The sequence below is a fragment of the Fundulus heteroclitus genome, chromosome 16 (assembly GCF_011125445.2).
Source record: "Fundulus heteroclitus isolate FHET01 chromosome 16, MU-UCD_Fhet_4.1, whole genome shotgun sequence".
In the NCBI taxonomy this organism is placed as follows: Eukaryota; Metazoa; Chordata; class Actinopteri; order Cyprinodontiformes; family Fundulidae; genus Fundulus; species Fundulus heteroclitus.
In genome coordinates this window covers 34,939,731-34,959,462 of record NC_046376.1, presented here as the reverse complement: position 1 = coordinate 34,959,462, position 19,732 = coordinate 34,939,731, and the positions used below count along the sequence as shown (strand labels likewise).

The following is a 19,732-nucleotide window of genomic DNA, read 5'->3' as shown; positions in this document are numbered from 1 at the left end:
GAAGATTCAAACTTCCTACAGAAACAGTAAACAGGCTGAAATCGGAGGCAACTGGACTTATACTCAGTTCTTTCTGAAAACTTTTCGACACATAGCAGGAGTCTTTGTCAATTCTGGTGGCTCACACTTGAGCCTACAGAAACATCATGCAGCCCTGAGGTAGGAGGAGACATGTCACTCTGAGGTGCTTGTCCAGGAGTGCATTTACAAAGTTTACTGTGGCTTCTTTGTTGCTTTTAAAATATTGGTTTCATCCTCTCTGAATGAAATTTAAGCCCATGTAAATACAGGACTCATTTCCCTGTGGATTCTGACCCTCCCTTACCAGCTTCAGCCAGCATCGTCACCTGGTATGTAAATTTTGTTTGTCTCTGTGACGATCTCCTTCCTGGGTGATGGGAAGGCTGTCTATTTCTGCCGTCTGTTAAATTGTATTACATTTTTCTCTCAATAAATAAAATCATCATTTGAAAATCTGCTTTGTAAATTTACTCAGGTTATTTTTTCATGTTAACATTTGTTTGAAGATCTGAAACATTTATGTGTGACAAAAAGCAAACATCTCCAAGGAAGCTGAGCTGCAGGGCAATTTTATTATTATATATTTCGATTAAATTAAATTGTATTTATATAACGCCAATTCATGATACATGTCATCTCAAGGCACTTTACAAAGTTAAATTCAATCAGATTATACAGATCGGTCAAAACGTTCCCTATCTAAGGAAACCCAGTAGATTGAATCAAGTCTTGACAAGCAGCATTCACTCCTCATGAAAGCGTAGAGCCACAGGGGCAAGTCCTATGCATTGTCCATGGCTTTGCAGCAATCCCTCATACTGAGCAAGCATGAAGCAACAGTGGAGAGGAAAAACCTCCAGCACAACCAGAACCAGGCTCAATATGAACGGTCATCTGCCTCGACCGACTGGGGGTTAGAGAACACAGAGCAGAGACACAACAAGACAGACAAAAAAGCACAGAAGCACACATTCATCCAGTAATCTGTTCCACATTAGATGGTAATAGCGGGTGCGCCGTCTTCCCTCGATGAGGTCACAATTAACAGAATGTCAGACCAGGTGTACCTACTATGAAGAGAAAAATTACAGAGAACAAAAAGGTAAAAGATGAAAGAACAACTAGCAATGCAAACTGGAGAACAGGAGGACAACTCAGCAGAGTGAGAGAAATAGTCTCTGATGTCCTCCAGCAGCCTAAGCCTATAGCTGCATAACTATAGAGGTAGCTCAGGGTAACATGAGCCACTCTAACTATAAGCTTTGTCAGAAAGGAAAGTTTTAAGATTAGTCTTAAAAGTAGACAGGGTGTCTGCCTCACGGACCAAAACTGGGAGTTGGTTCCACAGGAGAGGAGCCTGATAGCTAAAGGATCTGCCTCCCATTCTACTTTTAGAGACTCTAGGAACCACCAGTAGACCTGCAGTCTGAGAGCGAAGTGCTCTGTTAGGAACATACGGGGTAATCAGAGCTCTGATATATGGTGGAGCTTGATTATTAAGGGCTTTATACGTGAGAAGGAGAATTTTAAATTCTATTTTTGATTTAACAGGAAGCCAATGAAGGGAAGCTAAAATTGGAGAAATTTGATCCCTCCTGTTGATTTTCATCAGAACTCTTGCTGCAGCATTTTAGATCAGCTGAAGACCTTGAACTGCATTTTGTGGACATCCTGATAGCAAAGAATTACAATAGTCCAGCCTTGAAGTAACAAATGTATGGAGTAGTTTTTCAGCATTTTGGAAATACTCCAGAGGTGCAAAAAGAAAACCCAGGAAACCTGTTTAATATGGGATTTAAATGACAAGTCTTGGTCAAAAATAACAGCAAGATTTTTTTTACTTTATTTCCAGAGGCCAATTTAATGCCACCCAGATTAAATGATTGATTAAGAAGTTTATTTTTTGTGGATTCTGGTCCAAAGATTACAACTTCTGTCTTGTCAGAATTTAAATGCAGGAAATTTAAAGTCATCGAGGCTTTGATGTTATCAAGACATGCCTGTAGTTGAAGTTATTGATTGCATTAATCAGGATTTATGGAAAAGTGTCATCAGCATAACAGTGGAAATTAATCCCAAACTGTCTGATAATTTTGCCAACTGGAAGTATATATATATATATATATATATATATATATATATATATATATATATATATATATATATATATATATATATATATATATATATATATATATATATATATATATAGTAAAGAGAATTGGCCCAAGGACTGAACCCCGTGGTACTCCACAAGTGACCCTAGAGTTGGAAGAACATTTATTATTAACATGAACAAACTGGAATCTGTCAGACAAATACGATTTAAACCAGCCTAATGCTTTCCCCTTAATCCCTACAGTATGTTCAAGTCTTTCTAGGAGAATATTGTGATCAACTGTATCAAATGCAGCACTGAGATCTAACAGGACAAGTACAGACACAAGCTCGTTCCATGAGGCCATGAGGCCATGAGAATATCATTAGTGACTTTCACCAGAGCTGTTTCAGTGCTATGATGAGCTCTGAAGCCTGACTAAAACTCTTGAAATAGGTCATTGCCTTGTAAGTGTTCACATTCTCAAGAATTTTAGATAAGACAAGAAGATTAGATATAGGTCTATAATTTATTAAGTCATCTTGATCAAGAGACGGTTTCTTAAGTAAAGGTTTAATAACAGCTACTTTAAAAGCCTGTGTTACATATCCATTTACTAAGGATAGATTAATCATTTCTAAAATAGGGGCATCAATCAAAGGGAATACCTCCTTAAATAACCTGGTTGGGATTGGGTCTAACATACTAACTGAAGGTTTAGATGAAGCTAAAATTTTAGATAGCTCAGAAAGCTCTACTGCATCTAAAAAGTTCAAACACTGATCAGGTTCTAAAGATTCCTCCAATGCTGCTTCACTTACTGAGGACGAAGTAATCATGTTTAGGAGGATGCCAATTATTTTATTTTTAATGGAATCAATTTTATTTATGAAGAATCACATAAAGTCATTACTGCTAAGAGCTAAGGGAATGGATGGATCAACAAAGCTATAACTCTGAGTGAGTTTGGCAACTGTACTGAGGAGAAATCTAGGATTATTGTTATTCTCCTCAATTAATGATGAAAAATATGCTGCTCTAACTCTGCGGAGGGTCTTTTTATACCACAGTAGACTGTTTTTCCAGATTAGGTAGGATTCCTCATGGTGTGTAGAGCGCTATTTTCTCTCCAATTTCCTAACATTGTGCTTCAAAGAACACAGCTCTAAATTAAACCAGGGAGCCAACTTCCTGTGATTATTCACTTTCTTTTTCCAGGGGGCTACATTGTCTAATGCAAAACGCAAAGAGGAATTGACACCGAAAACGAAGTCGTAAATTTGTGAATTGGAAGAAACAGCATTGCTGCCATCTGCTGGGTATTTCTGATACTGAGGACATTAAAGGGGGGGCAGACTCTTTAAAGTTTGATACAGCATTATCTGATACAGATCTACTGTAATGAAACCTTTTTTTGGGGGTGGAGAACTCAGTTAAATTGAACCCAAAGGTTATTAAAAAATGGTCAGATAGGACAGAGTTCTGAGGAAATACTGTTAATTCTTCACAATCAATGCCACATGTCAGCACAAGGTCTAAAGTATGGAGCCAAGAGTGCGTTGGTTTATGCACATTTTGAGCAAAACCATTGGAATCCAGGATAGTATTAAAGGCTATACTAAGGCATGAATGTTAAAATCCCCCACTATAATAATCTTGCCAGTTTTTAACACCAAATGAAATAAGAAGTCTGAGAACTGTTGTAAAAACTGAGAGTAAGGGCCTGGTGGACGATACAAAACAACAAACAGAAGAAGTTTTATTTATCATTATTTATTTATTTTAAGACGTGATTTTGGAACAGTTCCTCCAGTTCTATCGGTGCAAATTAATGAACCACCCATCAGCTCAGGTGTGCTGGAGCGAAACATCTAAAGCGCTCAGGACATCAACCGGAATTGAAGAGAACTGTGTAACTTTATTTTGTAGAATTTTACTCTGACTGTTAATGATATAAAACATAGTAGAGAACTCGAATCTATGGGGCTGAACTTCTTGAGGCGTTTTTTTTTTTTTTCTCTCTCCTTGGAGGAACCGGTCTTGACTCCATCCCTACTGGACAGTCAGAGTCGTCTTTATGGTTTTATTTACACGGAGCTCAGAACCACATCGCTTCAAAGCTTACAAACGTACACATTAAAACGTAACTTACGTGCTTTGCTGACCAATGAAAACACAGCACGCCGGACACGTCACTGACGTTTGCTACGTGGAAGCAGGAAGTGAAGCCCCGCTGTTTCCGGGTTGACTTTTCTACATCAGCTGAACTCGGTCCGGGGGAATGATGGCCGGGGACCCTGTGCTGTCTCTCCGGGTCTCGGACATCAAGGACCCGACGGCTCTCTTCGAGCGTTACAGCACCGAGGAGATCCGCCGGATCGAACGGAAGGTCCGCGGAGAGATCGAGCAGAAGAAGGAGGAGCTGAGGCAGATGGTCGGGGAGCGGTACCGGGACCTGATCGACGCCGCCGACACCATCGGGGAGATGCGCCAGCGCTCCGAGAGCGTGGTGGAGTCCATCCAGGACATGCAGCAGTACTGCCACACGCTGAAGCAGGGCAGGAACGGCATGGGGGGAACCAGGCAGGAGGTACCGATCCATCTGCTGCACACCTGATCCAAACTAATTCTGCTTTAATCAACTGTACAAGACTACAAATCAGACCCCGGTTCCCTAAACCGGTCATTTAGCAACAAATGCCCTCAGTTTGGAGATCTCATGCTTGCACCATCTCCTGTTTGTCTGTCCGGGTCCTGCTGCAGAACCAGAACCAGGGGCAGTGGCAGGAGAAGTTCTATACCATGGCTTCCCAGATCAAGCTCCTCCTGGAAATCCCAGAGCGCATCTGGAGCGCTATGGAGGCCTCCCAGTACCTCCAAGCCACCCAGCTGTACCTGCTGTGCTGCCACCTGCACGGTCAGCTGCAGCTGGAGGCAGCAGCCGGGGGGCTCTACAGCCCCGTCCTCGCCCGCTTCCCCATCCTGGTCCGGCAGGTCGCCACCACCGGACACTTCAGGTAACGGAGGGGTCAAAAGGTCACCCTGCATTGCTCAGATTGGTTTTTCCCCGGATGCAGCCGATGGGAAAGTAGAAATGCACTGATGACAGTGTTGTGCTAACCAAAGATTACACGAGGAACAGAGGCATCAAAGCAAAGACGTTGCTATTGTAACTGTTTCTAGCCCTTTATATTACCTCTAGTGCTACTAAGTTTACACAGCAGTCTATGTATAATTCCCAGAGAATGTAGATCCTCACATCTCAGATGTCCAAACATCTGCCAGTATTTCCGGCTTCTTCCATCGCTGTAGTTCCTCTGACTTTATCATTTAAAACCTCACTGAAGCTAACTTTGACACGTTGTCTCTCAGTAACAGCTTCCTCACTGAGGAAGGTTTATGGTTAGCACTTACATGATGATGCTTAGTTTTGCCGTGCTTGCTGACTAGAAGAAAAAAAAATCAGGTTTCTGAGTTTCCTATTGGCCAATGACTGGTCAGGGCACGTCAAGCTGAATATGGCCAGATTCCAGCTATCAGCAGATTTCTCAGTCCATCTCTGATCCGCTGTGATTAAACGCCGTCTTCCTACAGGTCGACCATTCTCCTGGACAGTAGGTCTCTGCTGCGTGGACGGGCCGTGTCTGACCAAGCTATCGCTGAGGCCCTGGTGTCCACCATGCTGCTAGAGGACAGCTCGCCACGCCAGGCCCTGGCTGACTTCCTGTTGGCAAGGAAAGCCTCCATCCATCAGCTGCTGAACCAGCCTCAACATGGTACTGTTCCTTTGGTGCACCGTAGACGTGTTGTTAGGCTCTTGAAACATTGCGGGCCTAATCCACACAAGAAATGGTCACGTTTTCTATTTTTTGACTTTTCTAGTTTATATTTTCCATTGTTAATATAAAGAATAATTTGTTTTGCGTATGACCCAGCAGAACAAGAGGTTTTGGGCGGGTTGTTGCAATAGCACTGGATGGGTCGTCTTTGAGCTTGTTCATAGACAGTAAGAGTTGTTAATAGTTTGCCATAATGGACAGACAAGAGCATTCCCTCTAATCTGTTTATTGACAGATGGAGTATGGAGAGACATTTGTTCCAACATAATTGCAAGCGAAGACCATTTTTCAGAAATTGAACTTTGTAAAACTTCTTCATAAAAAAAAAAATAGTTTACAGTGCTTATGCAAACGTCGGTCCTACATTTTTGTGGTTTGCTGCTTTTCAGACTTAATTTTTACAAATCTATTTTTTGAAACACAAATTTTCCTAATTCCTTTAATTTCAAAATGCTTCTTGAAAAGAAACATGGAGAATGTAATCAGTAAAAAGCGATTTGGGGAAAAAAGGCAATTCTTAGAACTTGGAATTTACAAACATTTTTTTTTTTAATTCTGAAAAATAAATTCTGAAATGTAAATTACTCTTTAAACCGTTGTATGACTAATACCTTTTTTGAAGTTCCATCTTTGAAACACCCTCTTTGCTTCCAATGGAGTACTTCGTTTGCTGTAACACGTGAAGACTATTTTGTTCCTAAAGAACTGCATTAAACCCTAGTTGAGACTCTGTGGCGTAAAGTCAGGATCAGAGGCTGGACACCTTAATCATATTATCTCCTTTTTTTGCAGTTTTTAATCATTGACTACTTTTAACCACACTTTTGAAGAGGCTGTATGTGCCAGGCTTCTCACAAATAGTATTTTATTACAGGAAGATATTTATGACCTGCTTCATAAATCTAATTTTCGTCTCTACTTGTTTGCTCAGTATTTTCTCTGCTATACAATGGACTCTATGCCTGTTCTAGATAGCGATGCACGGATCCAATACCATATCATATTAGTGAATATCAGCTCCAATATTGACTAATTACCTAGATCAAATGAACGACACCGATCCGATCATTTATTTTTTTTATTATCATACACAGCAATACAGCTATAGCGATTTAGTCACTTCAATTCTATGTTTTCAACCCTGGTTATGTCTTTATGCAAAGCAGCTAGTGATGAGCGAACACAGAGCTACATGGAGCAACCGCCGGACCGAGCCAAATCTATATGGAAACGTTTCAAACTTGATACGCCAATAAGTCCAACTGCATCATTTGCAACGCAAAAATTGCAAGGGGTGGTGATAAAAGTTGGTAAATTCATCAGCATGAACTTAAATAAACACCTCCAAAAGCACCATGCTAAAACGCATGCAGAGATTTTATTTTAAACAATGTTTATGTCAAGCCTGATGCCTTCACTCACATGGTAAGGTATATGGCTCATTCCTTCAGCAGTAGTATTGGTATGGGGGATATCAGCTGATACGCTCAGCCCAGGTATCCGACTGGACGGTGCATCTCTACTTCTAGATCCTTCATCTGTCCTCTAAAAATTATGAAGTTTAGGGATTTAACTTTTTTAATCTAGCAGTTCCCTGTAAACTAACTGTTTTGGCTGCATCCCATATTGAACAGGGTTTTACTTCAGCATTGTGATATCCTGTAGGGATTCTCTCTTCCTAAAAGTGGATTTACGTAGTAGGCCAACATTTATCTGCCACAGTGTTTCTCTACGGTTCAACTCGATACCGGAATGATCTGGATCATCCCTCTGGCCTGTTCTGCAGCCCTTTACCATACACCTGTCTCTGGGGGTACTCATGAGAAAATTGCCTGATCTTTAATGAATCCTATGCATTGATGAATTCCATTCAATTTTATTTATATAACGTCAATTCATGAAGCCTGTCATCTCAAGGCACTTTCCAAAGTCAAATTCTATCAGATTATACAGATTGGTCAAAAATGTCCTATATAAGGAAACCCAGTAGATTACATCAAAGTCCCGACAAGCAGCATTTACTCCTGGAGAAGCGTAGAGCCACAGGGAGAGTCGTCTGCATTGTCCATGGCTTTGCAGCAATCCCTCATACTGAGCAAGCATGAAGCGACAGTGGAGAGGAAAACTCCCCTTTAACAGGGAGGAAAACCTCCAGCAGAACCGGGCTCAGTATGAACGGTCATCTGCCTCGACCGACTGGGGTTACAGAAGACAGAGCAGAGACACAACAAGAGAGACAAAAAAGCACAGAAGCACACATTGATCCAGTAATCTGTTCTACGTTAGATGGTAATAGCGGGTGAGCCGTCTTCCCTGGATGATGTCACAGATGTCTCCAACAGTAGAGTGAGAAAAATAGACCCTGATGTCCTCCAGTAGCCTAAGCCTATAGCAGCATAACTATAGAGGTAGCTCATGGTAACATGAGCCACTCTAACTATAAGCTTTGTCAAAAAGGAACGTTTTAAGATTAGTAGAGTCTGCCTCACGGACCAAAACTGGGAGTTGGTTCCACAGGAGAGGAGCCTGATAGCTAAATAAATAAAACATGTACCCTGGGTTTAGACTGCCTGGCCCGCCAGACATCCATCAAACCTAAATCTTTAAAAGCACCGTTTCCTCTTAGCGTATTACTTTTGTGTCGAGCATGTAGCTGTTTTTGGGCCTTCAGGGTTTTTTTTTTTTTTGAAGAATTTAATTTAAACAGGAACTTTTTACTTGCAGTTTTCTCACTCTCTGCACTTCATTTCAATTATAGCCCCATAAATATAAATGCATTTAATAATGCATCATATATTTACACAACATTCGAAATAAGTTTCATCAAAACACAAGTTGCATAAAGAAATTGTATCACTAAACTGCACACAGTAATGGCATTTACTTATATTTTTAAAATGTATTGACATTTATTGATGCCCTTAAAAAACCACCAGTGGAGAAACTAGCTAAATATAACAGTCCTGCAAATAGTAACATTTTTGGAGGTTTTCAGACAGTACTAATTGGAAGTTTCCAGCCCTACTTAGAATTTCATGTTTTTAGTTATCATCCTTCCTGAGATCTGAGGCTTTTCCGTCCCAGAAGGCCAGTTTTATGGGTGCTAATGGTTATTTTCATAAACCAAGTGTTTTTATTATCCAGGTGCAGGGATCAAGGCTCAGGTGTGTAGCCTGGTGGAGCTGCTGGTCACTACGCTCTTCCAGGCCTATGCAGTCTTCTACATGCCTCCTGAGGGGGTGCCCAGACCGGGAGAGGGAGTCCTGAGCTGTGGGATGCTCTTCTCCACCCTGGAGAACGTAACGTCTTCTACTGCTACTGGTAAACCAAAAAACAAAAACAAAAAAACATTATTAGTGGGATCTACCTGTGTGCAACTTTTAAGGCATCAATTGGCACTCTAAAACTGTTTTTAATTCACACTGCATGATACTGGGAATGTATGTAATGTGTGACAGTATTGGTGAATGTCATTATAAATGATATGAATAGTGATAAATATGTAAAATTGAGCTGAAGCATGTAGAGTCTTTCCAGCTTATGAATAACACTAAATTCATTCTTTCCACCTCAACAAGGTTTTAGCAGCTTCTGGTCAGCATCTGCTGTGTAAAATGAAACGACCTAGTTGTGGCTCCTTACTGACTCTACCACCTCTTTACCTTCTGTAACTTTTTATGCTCCATTAAACAACTGGCTTCACCAGATAGACCTGCAAAGGGTCTGAATGCTACTGAAATAATCTGCTGACCTTTATTGCGGTGCAAGCAGCTCATCCTGATATTTATATTGTGTACAGTTGTATTACAACAACACTAAATGTGTGATATATTGTGCTACCCTCGTTTTTTCTAGGGTTTTACAATACAACACTATCACAGGCTGCTGTCCCAATCCACCTGATTAAACTCTGTCCTGTAAATCTACCTTTCTATGAATCATTCAGAATGCACATGAGTTGCTGGTCACTGTAAAAGCGTGTGTCATGCCATCAGAGGTTTTGTCCCCAGCATTGTTCTCCTCTGCTGTCAGGTAAAGGCAGGAAGGTGCTGCAGGAGGAGTGGAGTACAGGCAGCTGGTTCAGGCACCTGCCTCCGTCCATCAGTGAGTTTCAGCCCACCCTTCGCACCCTGGCTCAGCCCATCCAGACGGAGCAGCTCCGGGACACCCTGCAGCAGTGGATCAACACGTGAGAACTCTCCACATCCTTCTTACTGCCTCAATGCCACGCAGTTTCTAAATGTCTCTTTACAATCACATTCCTGGGATTTTATGTGACAGAACAAGACAAGGAAGCGCAGAATTGTGAAGGCGTTGCAAAGCTCAATACACAATAGAGGAAACCAACACTAGCAAGAAAAAGAATAATAATAATAGCTGTCACAATTGTAATTATAGTGGTATCAATAATAGCCGCAGAGTAATAATAACAATAAAGATATTAGGAGTTGCAGAAGTTGTAATAGTTGTAGCAATAATATAATAGTTGTAGTAGTAATAGTAACAGCACGGATGAAAGCTTATAATAGCACATAAATCTGATTGTTGTTGTAGCGTCTAAGGGATAAATGAGTGTCTGAAGCGCTCAGTCTGGCTCTGTGGCAGTATGAGCCGCTGGCTGAAAGAGCTGCCCACCCTCTTCTTCATAGAGAGGGTGGGACGGGTTAACCAGGATAGCTCTTATTTTATCCACCATCCTCTTCTCACACTGACTCTAAACTGTTGCATTCCAGACCCACCACAGAGCTGACTTTCCTCAGCAGCTTATTTAGTTTGTTGTCTAGTCTCTATCCCACATCATTAGCACACCACAACAAAAACCAGGTCCCTGGCTACCACAGACTGGTAGGAAATCTTCAGTGGTCCGTTACACACCCTGAAAGACCTCGATCTCCTCAGAAACAAGAGTCGGCTTTGTCATTTCCTGAAGAGGGCGTCGCTGTTTGCCAGCCAGTCCACCTTGTTGTTGAGGTGCACCCCCGGGTACATTTAACTGTTTACCCACTACCTCCTCACCATGAATAAAAACGGGACCAGGAGGTCTTCTGTTCCTCTGAAAGTCCTCAGACGTCTTGCTTCAGCTAGTTTCTGCTGCACCATTCCACAAAGTCTTCAACTTCTCGGTCTTCCTGGTGAAGACAGACGTGGTCTGGTCATGGACCATAATGCGTTCCACATCTCCTTGATGTTGTTTTGGCTCAATCCTGTTGCTGTAGATGTTCTTTGCTTCCCTTTTCTTCTTCTTCTTGAGCTCTTTTTGAACAGTCTGGAGCTTCTCTCTCTTCTGTGTGAGAGAGGAGGAGACATGGTTGAAAACCCTGCAAATCATAACCATGGTACATGAGGCTATTGAGCCAGAAGTCCTGGGATAATGTAATACCGTCAAATGCTCTCCTTGCTGCAGTGGATAGAGGCACATCAACAGTCCCAATGATGACCACCAGGAGCTCAATGTCAGATATGCAGACGTGTTCCTTCTCTATAATGCCAGGATGACACTATTTGGAGCTCTGATCTTACCACTTAATTCCCCTCTGTCCACTAGAGCGAGTGAAAAACCATTCAGTTCAGTCCCACTGTCCAGTATGCCACGAAGCCCCATGTCAGCGATGCAGCTCAAGCTACAACTCCCTGTAAGCACATTGGCTGTTAGTCAGAGCTGCCAGAGACCTCACATTCCCCATAATGACTGTGGGAAGAAACAGTTTAAACTTTTTAGGCCTGTCCGTCCTCTCCTTAACTCTAACTCCAGCTCTTTTCCCATGGTGAGTGCTCCTCCATTTGTCTGGTGGAGCCTACACTGAGGGAACACCAGCACCATGCTTGTATAACCTCCTCTTGAGATTCAGGGATTATGTCGATGACTGTCGTCCCAACTGTCACATATTTATTGGGTAATCAATTTTTTTCCCTTATGTGTTTTCAGCTGCAAACAGGACATCTGTCACGGTGTTGGCACTCTTCTGGTCTACGTGAAGAGCCTGAAGGGTCTGGGGGCCATTAGAGATGCAGTGTGGGACCTTTTATCCACAGACTCCATCAGTCAGCACTGGGGTAACGTGTGTCAGCAGCTCCTGGGGCGCCCCCTGGCGGTGTGGGAGGACTTCTTGCAACAGCTCTTCCTTCAGCGCCTGCAGGTGGGTTTTCCTTTAACTTCATGAATATGGAAGCATTTGTTCATTATTTGGACTATGTGCATCATGCTTACACTGCAGAATAGGCCTGTTGATGTAATGCCAAATTTTACATGTGCTTCCATTTCCCAAGACCATTACCAAAGAGGAAACAGAAGCCATCGCAGCAATCTCAGTGCAGCTCCTAACCTCAGCTGTGAGGGACATGGAGGACCAAACCATCCAGTCCTCCTCGGGTAGCAACCCCGTCCCCAGTCGTGTCGCTCAGTATGAGGTAGACGTGGCCTCGTTTCTGTGGTCCGAGTCCCCAGCGGACCTGCCGAGTGATGCAGCCTGGATCAATGTGGCCCAGCGGGGCCAGCAGCAGCAGCAGCAGCAGAGGAGTGGCCTGGCCATGAAGACGCAGGCACTGACGCCCTGTGTTCAGAACTTCTGCTCCTCTTTGGATGCAAAGCTTAAAGCCAGGCTGGATGACCTCCAGCACTATCTTCCCTCTGAAGACACAGGTATTATTTATGTTGCATAAATCCAGGAGTTTTAAACGCTGATTATTTCACTACTGTGATTAGATCTGCAGGATATATAAAATGACAAAAATCATAGCAATATTACAGACGAATTGGCGGGGCACTAACAAACAGCCAGAGCTACAATGGAATGGATTAGATCAAATTTCATATTCATGTGTAGAGATGGCCCAGTCCAAGTCCAGACCTAAATCAAACTAAGAATCTGTGTTCACACATGTTCTCCATGCATTCTGACTGAGCTCGCAGTGTTTTGTTAAGAACAGGCAGAAGTGTCAGGCTGTAGACGTTGAAAGCAGGAAGAGACGATTCTTAGAAGACCTGCGGCTGAAGGTGGTTCTACAGAGTCCTGACTCAGGGGTGGAGGGGCCAAAGAGCAGAAAACAGGCCTTTTAGGGGGAAAGAGTTCAAATTTATCGTGTCTCGTTTTCTGCTCTCCTTTGTGTTGGACTCTCTAATAAATTCCCAGTAAAATACATTAGAGTTGGTGGTTGTAGCATGAAACAGTGTGAAATGTTTAAAAGGTGTGAATACTTTCCACCCTAACTTTGAGCTCTGTAAACAGCAGAATGGCTGTTATAGACTGTTGGATGTGTCCAGTTAGTTAGACTGAAGAAGTCCATCTCTCGTTCTGTGCTTGGCAGGATCCCGCCCCATCTCAGCCACGCCGTCTTCCTCAGGACCTCCTGACTCTTCCTCTTCGTTTCATCGTTACACGGACGCCCCAGCGGTGGAGGAAGCTCTGCGTGACGGCTGTGTGAGCTGTGTTCGCCACATCCTGTCCTCCATCCGCTCCCAGCTGGACTCTGCTCCCACCTGCCTCAGCGCTGTCCTCTTCATGGCCAGGTTGTGCCAGTCCGTGGGCGAGCTCTGCCCCAGCCTGAAGCACTGCATCCTGGGAAGGCAGAGCACAGGGGACGCCGCGGCGAAGGGGACCCCCAGGCAGGGCAAGAAGCTGGGCAAATCCAAGGCTGCCGCAGAGGTCAGCCCAGAGCAGGCCAAGTGGGCGGGGCTGAAGGAGGAGCTTCTTGGCTGCAGCATGGAAGCTTACCGCATCTGGAGCTCCGCCCTTGCCAAAGTCAGAACCTGTAGACCAGAGTCTGATTATTCAGCCATACCTGGACTGAACTCTATTGTTTTCTGTCACCGCAGCCTTAATGACAGTCTACTGTGTTGCTTACTGAAGCTGTGCTTTGGCAGGGGCTGGTGGCAACGTTTGGCGCGGCTTTGCTGGCAGAGTCTGCTGGTGCAGTCCTGACGACCGCAACAAGCTGGGAGGATCTGGAGATCCAAGAAGAGTCTGAATCAGGGAACAGCGTCACATCTAAAATCCGTCTTCCAGTTCAGGTCAGATGTCCAACACCGCCAGGAATTCAGGCTTTGTGGTTACTTATGTTACATTTGACGCACTCTGACTCCATTCTCCTGTGCAGCCATCTTGGTTCGTGCAGTCTCTGCTGTTCCAGCTTTGCGTGGAGGTGAACAGGGTGGGGGGCCATGCCCTTCCCCGGCCCACCTTGCAGGAACTTCTTCAGGCCTGTCTTGTCCAAGCTCTGCATCACTACGACATGCTCACAGAACAAACACGGGACAGGGTGAGTGGCGCACAAACACAATGTGCTAAATATACTCTATGTTCACATTGTAAACCATCTGGGATTTAAAACTGGACTTTGACTAGGCCATGATTAAGCTTTGAACTAAATCCCATAACATCTCCGGCTGTGTGTTTTGGGTCATTGTGCAACTGGAAGGTGAACCTCCAGCCCAGTCTCAGGTCGTCTGCAGCTTCTAACAGGTTTTCTTCCAGGATTGTCCTGGATTTAGATCCATCCATCTTCCTACTGACCAGCACCAGAAATGGATCAGCTGCATTTAAATTACACACAGCTGGAGTCTGTTTCCTGATCAAGTGACTTCTGAAGGCACTTGTTTGAAGCAGAATTGTATTGAGGCTAAACAGAAATGAATACAAATGCTTGCCGCTTTTTTACATTGCTTTCTTGGTTTTTCTTGGGGGTTTTTTGTAGCACTAGTGGCTAATTTTTTACAAAGTAGGGTGACAGGAAAAGGGGTTTGAGAGACGGTGGAGGACATGCAGGAAAGGACACAGGCCAGAACGAACCCGGGTCAGCCGAGTCGAGCACTAAGGCCTGCGTAAATGGGTCTTGCTCACTACCTCTGCCCCATCGGAGCATGCTCTCATGCCGCTTGTTTCACCCTTTTTTGTTTTTATAAAGCAGTGTAACATTTATGAAAGTCATGCATCATTCACCTCACACTTATGCACTATTTTATGTTCATCTGTCACATAAAAACCCAATAAAATGCTTTGGCATTAATGTGACGTAATGTGGAAAATGTTGGGAGAGGAGGAGGACTTTAGTAAGGTTCTGTGAGAAAGGAATCTTAGTAGTGGTAGCAACGCTGAGAAGACAGAGGGCTGGCAAAAGATAGAAATGTGGTAATTCCTCTGGATTTCTCTCTTGTCCCTTTACTAGGAGGGCGTCCTCCCTATTACTCAGAACCGAGCCTTGCAGTTGTTGTTTGACCTTCGTTACCTCAATACCACACTGAGTGGCAGACTGGAGGAGGGCAAGACATCTAGATCCCAGCAAGATCCAAGGTAGGAACACCCCCCCCCCCCCTTCTCTGTCTGTATGCCATGCTTCCAGGTCATCTGATGCAATCAGAAGAGGAAGTAGTCTAATAACATGTTTACTTAGGGATTCTCTGATAAGAGCAGCAAATTCCATAAGCACACAGTACATGCTGGCAGTCAAGCGTCCCAGTCCTTCCAGCTGACCACATGGGGTCTCTCAAGGATGTGTGCTCAGCCCTTTGCTCTTTCCCTTAATTGTTTAATTTGGCTAATTGGTGACAAGGATGAAATTAAATCCAATCATGGATAAAAATGCTAGGTCAATGATCCAGCAGTTGACAGTACAGCCCCCTTGGTGTAGGTAATTCAGGAGTTTGGGTTAACATTTTTAAACTCTATACTGTTTTATTTTACAGATTCCATAAGATCTGTGATTGGCTGGAAAGCTTCATTGACCCCTTTGACCTGGATGTGTTTACACCTCCACTGAACGCCAATCTCAACCGGCTGTCCCAGAGGACCTCGGTACGAAACCAGCTGAAGCAATCAGAACCTGACATAGAACCACATGAGGGTACAGCAACCATAAGAAGTGGCTGCTGTTCAGATGAGCTTGAGTGGTTGCGATGATGTGTTGCAGGTGCTGCTTGGCCTGCTGACTGGTTCAGAGAAGCAGTTTGCCCCACGGAGCAGCACTGGGAGCTCCCAGGAACCGTACAACATTCTGCCACTGGCCAGCAGTCAGATCAGGTCAGCACTAACCACGAGTATACAGTAGTTTAGGTGTTTTAATCTGTCCTAAATTAGAAATGCACAGATGACTGTCTGATGGAGATGTTCGGTTTTCTTTAAGGCTTGATCTGGTGATCCTAATTGTGACTGATTTCAAAGTTTGTTGTTGGAAAAACTGTTGCACAGAAAAAGCTAAATATTTGCTGTAGTTTAAATTCTTCAGAAACTAAAGAATTTATAATATTATTTGCATTCATACATCCCTAAGCCAGGGCAAGTATACTGGTATAGAAGAGATTTGAGTTTTTTTTTTTTTTCTCACTCACAGTTTGGTTTTGGTTTAGTGACTTACAATCACACGACAACTCATCTGACTGCGTTATCTAGCATCTAGATCCTTTTAGCTCTGGAATTTAAACTTGATCCAGGGCACTTGAGCGGGATTTATTTGAAATTCCCTTTTTTATATATATTTTTTTAATTTTTTGTATAAAATGATTGTGCCACAAACTGGAAATGAAAGTTAGCAAAATCTGAGCTGTAGCATCCAAGAGTAAATACTTCTAAGTGAAATAAACTTGATTTGCTCTGTTTGTCTGGATCCAGAGAAGTGGGTGGAGATTGAATGATATGCACACATTACAACAATATTTGAATAATTCAAAATATTACAACACATAAAAACCAACCAGGCCTGCTTTTCTTATCACATGTCCAGGATTGTATGAAAACTGATGTGGAACATTGTGTGGGAAAAGCTGAACTTATGAGATGGAAAGTTTGTAGTAACCCTCCTAACCTTTGTCTGACTTTAATTGAGCTTAAATCAAAATAGCATGTTGGTGATAACCTGTTAATGGACTGAAAATGGGCCCTGTGTCTTGGTTTTGATGAATTTAATGAAAAGTCTGATGTTTTTATTAAAACATTTTTCTGTATGTGACCTGCTGATTGGGGCCAATGTTCCATTACTTGGGTATCATTATGATCAGTGCCTGATGAACGGTGTTTGTCATTCCTGTGGTTCTTGGATGTCTTTAGTATTCAGGAGATGGGAGGAGGGGTACGTCTCATCAGTAGATATTGTTGGACTGAAACACCCGCCATGACTGCTCTTGTCTTTTTCAGGTTCGGGTTATTGCCTCTCAGCATGTCAAATGCTCGGAAATCCAAGTCCTCCTCCAGGGGCTCAGAAGTTTCTCCAAACCTGGTAAGTTCAGTGACTGTGGGGACCTGGGTGGCTCAGTGTGTTCTGAGAGGACATTTTAATTTGCTGACAGCAACACTGTGATGGTTGTTGTCTGCTCCACCGGGGTAAAGCATTGTCTGTCACACTCTCTCCTCCCAGAGATTCTGAGTGAAGCCTTCAGGCAAGTCCATCAGAGTGGTTTTTCTGTCTGGGTGTGTTCTGGTTGTGCTTTGGTTTACTTGGTGCGATGGCAGTGTGTGTGTGTGTGTGTGTGTGTGTGCGCATTTCATGAATTCTGGTTTTCATCCTGGCTTATGTTGGAGACAGCAGGAGGGTTGTTGACCTTGGAATCAGCAGTGTCCCACATTCTGCTGTGGCAGATACGGTCCCGCCCGTGTGACTGGCCCGGCAGAAACGTCCCACTGCTATAACTGGACCGGCAGATACAAACATTCCTGGATTAAGTTAGAAATCATCCCAACCTGATCAGTCACATGATCTGATATATTAATCATTCTGCCTAGGTAAGCCAAAATGTTCTGACCACCTACTTTTGAGGTATCGATCCTTCATGCCGTACCAAACAACTCCACGACTGAAGAGCACTAAGTTCCAACCTGGTTTTATACAAGCAGGACTTAAATCCTGATTAAATGTGAGTGGTCATAATATTTTGGCTCATCTGCATGTACTGTTCTCTGGCTTCTGTTACATGGTTCTGCTCTTTGAGCAATGAAAGGGCCACCTTGTTCCGAATCCTTTGGTCGTTGCTCTGCGTTATGAAGAGAAGGTTTTAAACCCATCGTGGTGGGTGGAAGGTGAAGGAATGGACTCTCTCATCAGATGAAATCACCTAAAACTACTAAGTCCCTGAACATGTCTCTAACACTACCAGGATTCAGAAGACACTAACCAGCAAAGATGATGATTCTTATCTCCTTCCTTTGCCAGGCCCCTCAGTCCTCTGCAGCAGGAAGTGATGACACGTTCCGGCCGGGCAGTCTCTTCAGACAGCTCGCTGATCAGGAGGATGACACAACATCGCCTTCCCTCTTCAAGCTCAGCTGGCTGTCCGGCATGGCCAAATAACCCTTTATTGCTTTTTATGTTAGTGTTTGGGATTTGTAATGAAAACAAACTGTACAGTAAATCATCCTCTGACATCGGCCTCCTGTGTGATTTCATACACTTTACTCAAACAAATCAAGTCTTCAGGGTTTGAAACTGCAGACATGTGCCGGCACCAAACTGTTTTTTCCTTAAATCCATGTGAATAGTTTCAGTCATTGGCTGAAATGATATTACTTTACGGTGCTTCCTGAAAGTATTCACACCCGACAGTGTACTACCAAGGGAAAGAAAGTACACTCTATTTCACTTCATGGGTTGTACCTATCAGAACCTTTTTATATAAATGGTCTGATCTTTATCACAATCTAAAGTTATTTAAATCTAAGAGTAGGATAGAGGGAGCCAAAATGGAAAAGCTTTGAGGAAAAACAAAGTACAAATGATTGATTCTTACTGGTACTGACCATCGGTGTGAGAAGATCACTAAGTGCAAGAGTTTGAGCTGTTGGCTGCCCCAGAGCATACAGGCGTGTGTTAACATGACGTAGGGCTGGACGATAATTCAATATCAATATATATCGATCGATAGACTTATGTCGATGACAGAAATAAAAGGGTCAATAAAAAGTTCAATAGAACAGCTTTCTTCCTTTTCTATTCTAGCCTATCATGTAGGTTAATATTATAGTCGTTACATCCTCTCAACCAATCACAATGTAAACCCAGGAACCAAGCTCCGCCCCCTTCACAGAGTTCATAGAGCACATGTTCTTTTTTTTTTTAAAAACATGCACTTTTGGTAAAAACATTGGTTGAATAAAGGGTTGAGTTTGAATTCAGTGTTTGTGTGTTCTTTATCTAAAAATAGGTTGCTAAGCAACAGCAAAAAATGACCAGGGCTGCACTTAAAAGTATATGTTTTGAATTTGTTGATAATTATCAATATCGATCAATATAACTTTTTTTTTCTGTATCGTCCAGCCTTAACATGAAGCCAAGGCAGGAACACCTGAGAGAAGCAGTTTGTTTCTTCTCATCAGTCTAGAAAGGGTCAGGCCATTTTCAAACTATCTGAAGTCCAGTGTTCTACAAGGAGATCATCCCAAGAAGAAAACATTTCAGACAGCCACCAATCTTCCCAGGAGGAAACGCCCCAGAATATTCGGCCCAAGGTCCGAGCTTGTGATACAGAGAGGTGATCAAATCCCTAAGACCTGCGTCCAAGACTCCAGGCCTCAGCATGATAAAGGTAATGGTGCCGTTAGAAAACGGCTCGTTTGGAGGGGCTGGCAGGAGAATGGCTCTGTCTGAGAACCAAGGTGGGAGCAAAGTTGGGCTGGATTCAACAAGGATTTTGCAGACAAGTGTAGAAAACTTTAACAAAAAAAACAAAAAAAGATAATCATCACATAAACATCTCATACTAGCTGTCAAACAGTACAGTAGAGGGTTGATGATTTGGGCTTGTTTAGCAGCATCAGGACCGGGGCACTGTTGGCAACTGAAGCTGAGCCCTAAC

The 19,732-nt window shown here is 43.2% G+C and overlaps 1 protein-coding gene across 2 annotated transcripts; it reads left to right on the top strand.

Annotated features, from left to right (window-relative positions):
• Window positions 1-4,330: 4,330 nt before the first annotated feature.
• Window positions 4,331-18,305, top strand: cog1 (component of oligomeric golgi complex 1). Of its 2 annotated transcripts, XM_012879533.3 has the most exons (16): window positions 4,331-4,709; window positions 4,883-5,136; window positions 5,714-5,895; window positions 9,103-9,279; window positions 9,991-10,147; window positions 11,885-12,095; window positions 12,226-12,598; window positions 13,264-13,697; window positions 13,820-13,966; window positions 14,053-14,214; window positions 15,121-15,245; window positions 15,638-15,746; window positions 15,862-15,971; window positions 17,082-17,163; window positions 17,302-17,323; window positions 18,094-18,171. In XM_012879533.3, the coding sequence occupies exons 1-15, from the start codon at window positions 4,401-4,403 to the stop codon at window positions 17,308-17,310; spliced, it is 2,841 nt and encodes a 946-aa protein (XP_012734987.2). In that variant the 5' UTR covers window positions 4,331-4,400; the 3' UTR covers window positions 17,311-17,323; window positions 18,094-18,171. The 2 variants fall into 2 exon arrangements, with proteins under 2 accessions (XP_012734987.2, XP_012734986.2); XM_012879532.3 differs by lacking the exon at window positions 17,302-17,323 and having other exon boundaries at window positions 18,094-18,305.
• The last annotated feature ends 1,427 nt before the right edge of the window (window positions 18,306-19,732 follow it).

Coding starts and splice junctions, on each gene's coding strand:
- cog1 (XM_012879532.3), top strand. CDS start 4,401: ATGATGGCCGGGGACCCTGTGCTGTCTCTCCGGGTCTCGGACATCAAG. Junction 10,148..11,884: donor CTGCAGCAGTGGATCAACAC/GTGAGAACTCTC, acceptor ATGTGTTTTCAG/CTGCAAACAGGACATCTGTC. Junction 17,164..18,093: donor CAGAAGTTTCTCCAAACCTG/GTAAGTTCAGTG, acceptor TTCCTTTGCCAG/GCCCCTCAGTCCTCTGCAGC.